This window comes from Pleuronectes platessa, chromosome 11 (assembly GCF_947347685.1).
Source record: "Pleuronectes platessa chromosome 11, fPlePla1.1, whole genome shotgun sequence".
Lineage (NCBI taxonomy): Eukaryota > Metazoa > Chordata > Actinopteri > Pleuronectiformes > Pleuronectidae > Pleuronectes > Pleuronectes platessa.
In genome coordinates, this window is record NC_070636.1 from 17985643 (window position 1) to 17997745 (window position 12103).

Genomic DNA, 12103 nt, shown 5'->3' on the forward strand with positions numbered 1-12103 from the left:
AGACATATTTATATAATTTTATCACCAGAACGTTATCCAAGTGTCTCAGGCTTCTGTTTGTAGTTCATTCAGATTTCCATAAAAAAATAATTTCCTTCAGATACACACAGGAGCCAAACACAACTGCACACAGCTCTGGATGAGAAACAATCACTGCACTTGCATCAACTTGTGTTAAGACTTTTACAGTCATTCCTCAGCAACACCTACCAGGCTGCGTTGCCATGGGCACTGCTGTCGAGGTGACAAAGCAGCTCCAGGGTTTGAGGGTTGTGGGCGGTGTCGTCAGGTGACTCGTGGCTCCCCGTCTCCCAGTCAGTGGGCATCCGCCATACCGCCGCACAAGAGACCACCCTGCTGTCGCTGGCTGGAGGGAGGAAAACACACAAACACACCACACGGTCATGCACAGTGTAGTGTGTGTATTTATGTTGGGGGGGAAATGCATACACTCCTTTAAAGCCACATCACAAATGATTTATTTTGGCACATGCACACCAGAGCCAGAGCTGCTAATTGGACGCAGTGGAGTAAATGTAGAACTGATACAGTAATTGGAATAAAAGTTTAAGGCTGGAAGGCACAACCTATCACAGACACACACAGAGAGAGAGAGAGAAAAAGCAGCGAGGGAGAAAGCAAAAGAGCCTAATTTCTTTTTGGTATAGCTATTGACAGTGTGTGGGCAGGCGTTGGGCTACGAAACACTGGCGTTAGGCCTATTTGTCAAATTAAAGAGCAATGTGGTGCGAATCCACGAGGTCTTGAGTGGTTTTAGACAACCTTGCATTCGGAGTATGTGGGCAAGCAATCATCTTGAACAACAGCCCTATCTTACCCGCAAACAGGAGCGCGGGTGGGAGGCTGCATATAGAAACATTGTAAGGAATGCACTTGAGTATGTGTATATATTGTTTGTACTGTATATACTGTATCTGAGCGAGTGTGTGTGTGTGTGCGTGTGTGTGTGTGTGTGAGCAGCAGTGCGAAGTGAGATGTCGGGAGATCCTGCCTGGTCGAGAGTGGCTGTCATACTGTGAACTCAAGCATGTAGCGATCACCTGACAGAGAGTAAGAGACAGTAAGAGAAACGAGAGAGAGCGAGGAAAGAGGGTGATGGAGGTGATGTGTGTGTGCGCGCTCACGTGCTTGTGTGAGTGTGGTCTGTTTGCCTGCTCTTGTGTGTTGCAACCTCAGTCAAACATTCTTGCTAGGACCCTCCAAACAGCAATTCTAACTCTACAACCAGGTTTTAACTTAAATGTGTTTTTGAGCTGCAAACCAAATTATACGACTGTTTCATAAAATACATATTATTGGTTTTAATATCACATTTCTTACCAAATAAAAAAAAAAATCTACATTTATGGGTTGAACATAACTCATAACACCACCTTGTGTTTCAAACTGTCTTGGACTTTGCTTAAGTTGAGTAAACCATTTGAGATGTCTCTATATCATGACATGTACACATAGCTGAAAAGGGTAACACCCTCAATCAAAGGTCACCCGCCAGCAACCCGTCATTTTCAAATCCAAGCTGAAACTAAACCTCCACATCGTCCCCCACCCTCTCCTGCCCCTCAGCTGTCTCTCACACACACACACACCAGTGCGGGACAACCGTAGTCCTCACACATAGTTTAGCCCCGGGTGTCTCGGCACGGGCCACCTGTGTCAGTGGTCCAAACAGCTTAGGATGACTTTGGTCTTGGCTGACAGGAAAGTCTTCATGCAGCATTACTGGAGTCCTAGACATCCTGGATGACTTATCTTTTGCAAGCTAATTAGCATGTTGCATGTGTTTGTGTTTATGATGTCCATGTGTGAGGGGGAGAGAGATGGGGTTGAGGGGCTAGGTAGGCGTGTCTCTGCCTCGCCTTTTAGAATTTCCAGGGGGAGCACTACTCCCAATACATAGGGGTTATACTTGAAAGAAGAGGGCACTAGGAAATTGTTTTGGCTTTCCAAAAATAACCCTGCTGTGAGATGTTGACGTAACTGCTAACCATAATTTCAACATATTTTTCAGATGCACATTAAAGGTGCAAATCACCCATTCAACCACACCCGGAAGGTTTTCTATTGGATTCAGATCTGGTGACTGGGGAGGCCACTGAAGTGCACTCAACGTCATCGTCACGCTCATGATACCAGTTTGAGATGACTTTTGCTTTATGATACGCTGCATTATCATGCTGGAGGAAGCCATTAGAAGATGGTAACTTGTGGCCATAAAGGGATGAACATGGTCAGCAACAATTCTCATTAAGGCTGTGGCGTTTAAATCATGATTGATTGGTGTTAAGGGACCCAAAATGTGCCAAGAAAACATTCCCCGCACCATTACACAACCAGCAGCTTGGATTTTCACATCATTTTGGACCATTATCGTTACAGTATTTATAAAAATACAACACAAGTTGTTGTTTTTCACCGTGCACTCAGGCATTAGCAAGAGCGAGGCAGAGCAAAACAAATACACTCGCCGAGGATGAGCGCTATGTCCTGAAGTAATCATTTTTGTGAGTGATCACACTGTGCACCGGGCAAAATAACGATGTTAAAACAGAGTTGATTTGAACTTACATTTACTCCTCCTGCCATAAACCACCTGACAGTGAAACAGTGTTTGGCTGTTTTCCAAAATCTTTCTTCTTATTGGACGTCTCACTTTTCCAGTGGCCACTTGTCAGCTGATGGAGTTCCTGTAGCGCAGGCGGTTGCTCTCTCACTCTCATCCCTCTTGTATAATTATTTTCTCTGACAAGTCAACATTTTTCAGACTGTCAGACTGCAACATAATAAGGCGGCAAACAACCCATAATGCAACACTCTGTAAAAGACCATAGTTAAACTGAAATGCTCTCCATTCATAAAGCATATCTGATTTAATGAATGAACAGGTAAATCATGTTATACACTCTTACTTTAATACCTTAGAAATAAATGCTGCCACTTTAAATGCCACCTGCTGGAACATGTACCTCACAAGAATACTGAAGGTGTCCTGTGATATCAGGCACCACAACGTTAGAGGCAGATCCTTTAAGTCCTGTATGTGAGGCTGAGGTGTGCGAAGCGAAGCAGCCATGGATCAGACTTGTTCCAGCACATCCCTCAACAACCTGCCACTGGCTTGTGGTTTGTCCCTACTTGGCAGTCGGTACGTAATAACCATAGACTATAAGCCACTTCTCAACTGCAGGAACTTTCCCCTGTGCTTTTGTTACATGATTTTAAACTGTATTCACTTCATCTATGAGTGGTCACAGTCAGCCTTTCTCAGGCCATGAAAGTGTGAGAGAACATCAGTGGCTATCACAACAATATTTACACTATATGTCAAGACCAAAAACAAAGTGCGATATAGTGTATAAAGTGTATCAGATGTTCAAACTTTTAAATTCTGACACCAGCATCAAACAGCCACAAAGAGGGTCTTTTTTTTAATTGTATATACAAGATATTCAACTTCATTTCCTCCTGTGTTTATATATATGCATTGATTTTCTACGTGTGTATTCATTTATAAATTGTGAAAACAAATATAGTTGTATATGTTTCCAGAAAGAATTTAGTTAGTAATACATTTCTGATTTTCCTGTATGCAGTGTTGGGATGTAACAAAGTACATTTACTTCATTATTGTACTTCGTGCATCTTTACTTTACATGAGCAGATTTAATTACAGGTACATTTCACTTTTACTCCACTACAGCAAATAGCAGAATATATAGGAGTCACAGTTAATGATAAGGTTGACCATTGCATTAGGCGATAGGCAACACTCTACACTTAGTTTTAATTTAAAAGCAAGTACTTAATTACTTGTATTCACTTAGAGCAGTAGATCTGGTAATTTACGTGACTAAATTATATTTAGACTCTTACTAGAGTAACATTTTTAAAGACTTCCTTCACCACAGCCATGTTCACACTGTCCAACATTCCAAGGTACTTCCTTTTTGATCGCAATGGGTTTACCTGCCTTGGTCTGTTGTAGATTGTTTTCTACTTTAAATTCTGTACAGATATATTGTAAATCCTAAAAAAACATGTATATAATATTACAGTTGACATACATAAATACTTAAAGATTTGTTTTCCCTGGAAGACAGCGACTTTGCAGCTGCTGCCACCATCCCTCACTTGGGTCATCATGTCCACACATTAGTATTGATTCTATCAGTCTGAACATGACTCTGAACAAGTCCGCTATAGTATCAGACCTGTGGACACAGGTCATCTGTTAAAGATGCAATTACATGTTCTGAGTTTCAACTTGACTCCAGGTCAGTATTAGTTCATTAGGAGGAAGACATATGTAGACAAAGTACAGAAGATATTCAGCAAATGCAAAAAGGAGACAAAGAGAAACAGAAGGAAAAAGAGAAAGAGAAACATGCTGAATACAGAGGCAAAGAATAGAGCCAGAGACATAAGGAAACAGTGGGACTCACTTTTGTTATAGCAGGTGGTAAGCACAGCCTTATCTGCAGGACTGGCGCCAATGTGCCATATCTCCCCAGCTTGGTGCAGAAGGACATTCTTATTAATGATGTTATTCTCATCATCAAAGTCAATGATGTGGATCTGGAAATAACAGAGAGGCAGAGACAGTGAGGAAGAGATGTGTTGAGGATGAAGCCAGAGCTTAAAAACACTGTGTGCTCCTCCCTCCACACACCAACCACAGTTCAAAGCTCCACTCATTCCTCAGATTCCTCTGGAAAAGAAGAAGGTTCCTCTTTTAATATGACAGTAAATGCAATTTCAAGGGCCGACGTCGCTTTGGTTCTTTTTTTTTTTTCTCAAATCAACTTCATACAGCTGAAAACTTTTCATCTCGATTTGGCCTTTAAAGTGACGATTAAGGCACTTTAAGAGGTCACGTTCCATTCGAGGGAGTTTTGCATATGACGTGTTGGGGGAGTCGGAGCATAAGGTACAAAAAAGAAAATCAATAAAAAGTTCATTCATTTTTAAGACAATTAGCCCAACTCAAAGGGAGTGAGGTTGGGAGCATTATCCAAGTGAGCTTTTCTGTGAAAGGTTTTTAATTGTGTTATTTTTCAAAGAGACATTTGTGTGAGCAGAGATTTTGTTTAGCTGTGTGTCCTCTAATTTCTTCTAACTGTTTGTTATTGTTTTGCATACTGTAAGATTAATTTATCAGTTAAATACGTGAATGAGAACAATATAGAAAGCCAATGTCAGTGGTGAATAGCTGTGTATTAAGTTAGAAGGTGACAGAGGGTCAACCTCTTTTAGCATAAACACTGGAGGCAGTGGGAAATAGCTACACAATACAATAAAATACACAACATCTTTACTATTACTACCGCAAACTGACTATTAATCCCAAAGGCAATTTGGTTAAAAACAAAACAAGATAAAAGACATGTACTGACAAACAGCACAAAAGGCCCAGCAAATAATAATAAATATTAAATACATATTTTAAGAATGGGAAATTATCAAATGTGGGAGAATACAGACATAATGACAGATGTAAATTATTTCAATTGTGAGAATGTGTTTGCACTGTGGACAATTCAATCGGGACAAAGGAGCACACACTTTTTGTGAGCGAATTCATAATTAGGAACTCAGTAACTTGCCTTATCAGTCATGCTCTCATACACATTTCAACATTTCCAGTTTGCCTTTTTCTACTGTTCTCCTAATACGGGAAAAAAAAGTCTCATCTACACTGTAGGAAGCCATGTTTCAGTTCTAAACACAAGTTCAAAACATCTAGTTGGTGACGCTTCCCGGTGAACTCACTCTTATTGGCTGTGGTGCTCACTTGGCCAATCACTGTTCCTTTCATACTTGTCTCCCCAATTTTAAAATGTGTTTGATATTAACACATCAGAGAGGCTCTGATTTAGTTGATAACAATAAGTCTGTAAACCTCTGATACTACAGAATTATTCAGCCAGATAATCTGTTCAACCTGAAAACTGAAACGACCCCGGGATCTTCGGAAGTCCTGAATTGACTCGAAACCAGGCCGATAATCCCCTATTGAGCAGTAGGCATAACATGAACGTCTTGGAGAGGAAGTGACTGAGCGTATTCCACAAAATGTAAGACAGCTTCTTTAGGATGCATTTCTAACTGGATTCCTCCTTTAACCCAGCAGGTTTGTCATTCTGCTGACATGAGGGGAATGTCTGATGCAATTATGCGTTTGAGGTGGGCATCCTTTAAATATAATTTTGTAAAGCTGCGGGTACTTCTTACCAGGGTAGAAAGTATTTTGTTGCGGTTTAATTCCATAACAGGTGAACCAAGGCGAGCCAGTCGGGAATTGGTGCTAAATCTGAATAAGTGATGTTAAACTGATGCTTGCGTGGCACAGAAGAATACATGTGAAAGTTCAAATAGTATGACCCTGAGATTGAATTGTTCTTGTCAGGGTTGAGGATGCAGAAGATGAATGCCAAGAACTTGTAAACACTTACACCACTACATAATACTCAGCTATAAATCCTTTTTCAGCGGTGTAGCTCCTTGACCTGGCGTAAAATTGAGGCCTTGGCTGCACTTTAATAACACAATCAACAGCCGTGCACACCGCAGCACTCACAAGTTGAATAAACAAGCTCAACTTTTATCCATAAGAAGTTAATGGAAACTCCTCCATGATCTCTTTTCATTAGATGGAAATCTATTCTATGAGGGCCTCCACTGAAAGCAGTTCAGGGCCCACCGCTGCCGTAAAACAGTGAGGGCCTCAAGGTTTGATCAGACAATATATGGCAGTTTCTCCCATAAGAGAGACACTTACTGCACCTCGGGGGACTGTTAATGGGGTCGCACTGGACAATAACTCCTGCTAGGCATTTCCACTCCCCTTGCCAGTACTACTTTTACAGGCAGAACAAGAGGATGAAAGGAGGGGGCGTACGGAGCAGGAGGAGGAGGAAGAGAAGAGCGTCGGAGCAGCCGCATCCTTCAGCCTTTTCAAAGTCAGCTAGGCGGCTATTAACCTTGGGTTAGACTGCATCGAGCAAAAAATTATTACGCAAAGTTATAATTTTATGGCGGAGAGGGAGCGGTACAAATAAATTCAGGCCGGCGGGACAGGGTAATTGGAAGGCCTAGTAATAGGGTCCCCCCAAATGAACTCAGGTGTGAGGGGAGAGAGAAGTTCTAACCCTCCTCCTCCCTCAGGTGATTTATCCGCCATTCTTCCCGGGCCCGGGGAGTGACTCATAGCCTTCAGCCACTTGGGCATCCGGCCCAGTGCTGTTAATTATGTGCCGCTAGTGGGAGGAATTGAGGTATAGAGGAGCGTGAGGGAGTCTGGGAAGAAGGGGGTAAGAGAAGGATAAAGACGAGCATGGCTTGTGGCCCCCACTTCAGACGCGTCTCCGCTAAAGCTCTTGAGCCGCACAGATGACAGCGAGCAGGGCGAAGGAGAGGCGAGCGGGTGAGAGGTGCCAGGCTCGGGCGCTTTATCTCGTTAGCAGCCTTAAATGCCATGCCGACGCTCCCTCCGATCTGTCATTCCAGCTATTGGTCTCTGAGGGATTTGAGAGGTGCTCGGCGAGTTAAGAGAGGCATTTCCAACCTGCATTATGCTTAATGGGAGGTGGAGAGGCCAGCGGGCTTATGGTTCAGCGGAAGCTATCAGGGCTGAAATGCCAATCGAAAACACATTTTTCATATGGCAAGTTCGAACTCGGGAAGAACTGAGCCTACCATTGTTTGCCAGCAAAGCTACACAGAGTGGAAGAGAGAATGAGCTTCATGAATAAAAGGCACCGCACTGAGTTAACCCAGGAGTCTAATGGAGGCTGATCTGAAAGAACAGAACAGAGGATGAATAATGATCCCATTTAGGATTTAAAGCTTTGGATGCCCTTTGACGTTGATATTAGAAAACAAAGCAGAGGTCAATAAAGACATTGCCTTTTGTATTTTAACTACTTTGATTAACACATAAGGCGTTTTTCAAACCAATCCGAATAGAACACATGGTTGTGTACAGTTTTGGACTCAAGATAATAATGGTGTTGTGCTCGGTTTTAGACAAAACATCTTTAACTTAAGTATTTTCAAGACCTAAAAAAAATGAAAATCTAGACTCTAGAGCTATTCCAGATTTAAAAAATTGCACGTTAAGACAGGTTAAGGATGTGATAGAGTCAAGAAAACATTTTCCGGATTACAGGGAAACAGATATGATTTGGTTGTATCACTCTCAGTTTTCAAATTCAAATCAGAGTCAAGGAGGATTCTTAAGTTTCTGGAGGAGAGCATGATATGGGTCAACATGAAGCCAAGTCTTTCCTGTTCGCTCTACTACATTAACTATGCTTTTATGTGTATATACTGCGATCCATGTTCTCTATTTTAAACTACAATTTGTTCAATTAAGGTGAGTGAGATTAGAGGTCAACAGTGGATAGCAGCTAACAGACTAGTAAAGGCGTTGACCTGCTGCCAATTTAAAATAAAAATCCTTCCAGGCGGCAGCTGCAGCCAAACAACTGCTCACTGTCCTGTATGTAGGGGTCAGACTACACAATATCAGCCCGATTATAGCCTGACCCATAAGACGCAGGGCATCAGGTGAGTCTTGAAATTGTTAACGGGCATTGGGCGACATGGATGACAACCAACGCCACATTTAGGATGCCGAATTTCTTTTTTTTTCCATTTTACACAACTGGCTTTGCATCTCAGTGACGTTGAACAATCCGAGCACGGCTGACAAATGTACACTTGGCGAAGCAAAAGGGGAATGATGCCGTTAGTGTCACAAGGTGGAACTGTGAAACAGAGGAAAAGATTTGGGTCTTTTCAAAGCACAAAACACCCAGTATTATACACACCACTTAAGACGCCATGTTTGTTTACATCCTTGTCCCCTGAAGTCAGTTGCAAGTGCTTCCTTCCTTCACATTTCCTTCAGTAGATATTGGCCAGAAGTGAAAGAGCCAAATTAAAAACAGGAATCAGTATCAGAATCAATTTGAGGGGACAAAAAGCTGGATTTGCCTTCTTTGAAGCAACATCCGACGATTTCTCACATTATTAACTTTCATCTGACACAAAATCTTAGTGTGTAGTTGCCTCAAAGCAACAAGTCTGAATTAATGAGCAATTATCACTTTTCTTACTATTTAAATCCAATAATAATACCAGGATGAGATCAACATGACTCTGAAGAATTCGCCTCTTTGGTTTTGAGGTGTTTCAGCTCTGTGCTCACACCACAGTGGAGGAAAGTGTTAGGAGGAGTATGTTAAGATAGTGACAGTGCATAACAATTACAAAGACCAACTGGGATGCATTGTCGCCCTTCGCAACAAGCACAGTATTAGACTGTCTACCCAAAGCTTGGATTGAACTACGTCTGTATTCAGTCCCAGTTTTTCAGTTTTCACACTGAAGTCTGCCAGAAAATTGGCTTCTTTTTTTTTTTTTATCAAGGCACAAATCGTTCTCTTTCTCCCACACACACACACACACACACACGCACGCACGCACGCACGCACGCACGCACGCACGCACGCACGCACGCACGCACGCACGCACGCACGCACGCACGCACGCACACGCACGCACGCACGCACACGCACGCACACGCACACGCATCCCTCTCTTCCTCTTGCTCTAAGAGAGCTAATTATTTCTTCCCCCATTTAGAGCCAACTGTTTCTGTCATCTGTCTCTGTAATGACCTCTGCATGCATGTATGCATGTGTGCACACACTCTCACTCTTTCTCTTCTCTTTCACACACACACGCACACACGCACAGACAGAGACACACAAAGCACCGAAGCCTTACTACAGACCTTTGTTGATAAGCCACACAGGTCAAATACATCACGGATGCACGTGCAACAGATCTGTCAATTAATTAGTATGACAATGGCTTCAGTGCAGTCATTGATGTATACGCTGAAACCTATAGTTAATTTAAATTTTTTTACACAACGCTGGGTGCTACAACCCAAAGGCCATGGACCCCCAGCTTGTCACTGTTGCTGCTAATGTAGGGTAATACATTATTAATCGACAACCACTTTGATTTCTTATTAGCATTTGTTTGCTGAATTAACTTGTTGATTAATCAATTACTCTACAATCAGAAAAGTAAACTTCAATTACAATACTTTGATAATTAATTCAGAATTTGATTCATTTTTTAAGCAAGAATCTCAACATCAAGAATGAAATGATTAGTGAAGTGATCAATCCTCATAATTTTCTTCAGTTTAAATATACATCTTTGGTTGGTTGGATAAAACAAGTCAACTGTGGATGCTTGGACTTTAGGAAATTGTGATGGCGGTCTGCACTATAGTCATCTGCACATTTTGTAGACTTAACAATTTCTTCCTTTTGTACTGCAAATATTAACCATTTTCATTGTTTACATATTTTGATCTACCATTTAGTTGTTTTATTTTGTAGACAAATTACGAGGAAGTGACTATGAATGTTGCTGCCTTGATGGAGATCAGCACGAGTTCATGAATGTCTGTTGAAATGAAAAAAGTCAAGTTATCAGAATGATCTTGTGGACGGATCATCCTAGCAGGCTGCCAGTTGCTGACTGCTCCTGCAGTTTATCCAATGACATTGAACGAGATTCAAATTGGTCCGCAGAGTAAATGTACGCTGCCCCGCCCCCACTGACCCCAGTACGCTGGTTGCCTGTTTATTCCATTTTTATCATGACTTTGTCACATTCTTTCCCAGAAATGAAAGTGCTCTAATTTCATTTTATACCACTGTTTACAAAAAAGAAATGTATCACCTGCAGTTGCTTCAAAAGCAAACTTTTAATGAAAAAATTATAAAAAAAACATTTTGGCCTATGTTTTGATTATGAGGTGTTATGTTGAAAACATTGGCTAAGAGCAAAGTGCAAGACGGAGAGTTAAATGTGGAAGACTCTGAAATGTAGCTTGTTTTTGCCAAGCTTGTTTTATGTTTGAGAAATCGTAACCTCTTATTTACACGTATAAACGTATACACTTATACACACACTTCAACTTATAGTACTTATTAACAATCAATCAATCAAATTATATTTGGATAACCCACAATCACAGGTCACAATTTGTCTGATAGGGCTTCACAAGGTGCAACATCATCTGCCCCTAACCCTGAATGAACAGAGACACTTGAGGAGGCTGCTTAGGGATCCCTTAAATACAGATAAAACATTTGGTAAAACTGATGGATTCATCAAGAAAATAATCTACAACGAAAATAATCAGCACTTGAACCCAGCAGATGCAGTGTAATGCATCTCTCAAGAAGAAAACAATGCAGCAGGTAGCAGGATGGTTGTGCAACGCTTATTATCAAAAGACAAATATCAAACAGCTGCACAGCAACACAAGCTACCACTATGACATAAATGAGTAACAACAGTGGGTCCCCTGCCTCCTGTTGGGAAACGTCTCTTCCATCAGGGCTTTACATGGAATATAAAACCTGCCATAAAGTGTTTTTCTCACCTGGTTGTCAAACTTCAGAGACTGGGTGCCCACGAGGAAACGGATGGCGTCGGTCTCAGCTGTCTGAGCAGTCAGAGCTCGTGCCTGAAAGGTAAACACACAAGTACATGACTGTACATCCACATAAACAACCTGTTAATAACTACCGCGATGAGGTAACATTAAGTAAAACAGTCCTATATGCAGCCAACAAAGTAAACGGTATGGGTGTAACGGGGTGACACGGAGGAGAATAGCTAAGAATGTCTCATTTGAGGGATATAATATAATATAATGGAGCTGAGCTAACGTTAGCTGTCAGTGTAGCATCAACATGTACCTGAAACTCGAGACCGTAGATGACAGGAGCGTCGTCCTCCATGTTGGGTCCGTTAGGAAAAGAAGCACTTCCTTATTCTTTTAAAAGCGTCGTCTCACAGGGGGGGACATGAAGTAAATATCAATAAGAAATTGTGCTGCGGACAGAACACAACACACCACAGGCGCTGCACAGCACTTCCGCGATTTGAAAAGAGGAGAAGCGCAACCGTGCGGGTAACGTACGTAGCGGAACTCGTGCAACGTTGCTTATCGGGTTGAATAGTGCGTAGAGGGCGTTGAGAATAC

General features: G+C 41.8%; 1 protein-coding gene across 1 annotated transcript in view; it reads right to left on the reverse strand.

Moving 5' to 3' along the window:
- eipr1 (EARP complex and GARP complex interacting protein 1) overlaps positions 1–12003 on the reverse strand; it is a 53860-nt gene extending 41857 nt beyond the window's left edge. The window contains exons 1-4 of the mRNA XM_053434369.1: positions 11817–12003; positions 11498–11581; positions 4464–4596; positions 211–367 (exon numbers count right to left, since the gene is read on the reverse strand). Coding sequence (XP_053290344.1) covers positions 211–367; positions 4464–4596; positions 11498–11581; positions 11817–11858 — 416 coding nt within the window. The 5' untranslated portion in view covers positions 11859–12003. The remainder of the gene's footprint in view (positions 1–210; positions 368–4463; positions 4597–11497; positions 11582–11816) is intronic.
- Positions 12004–12103: the final 100 nt, after the last annotated feature.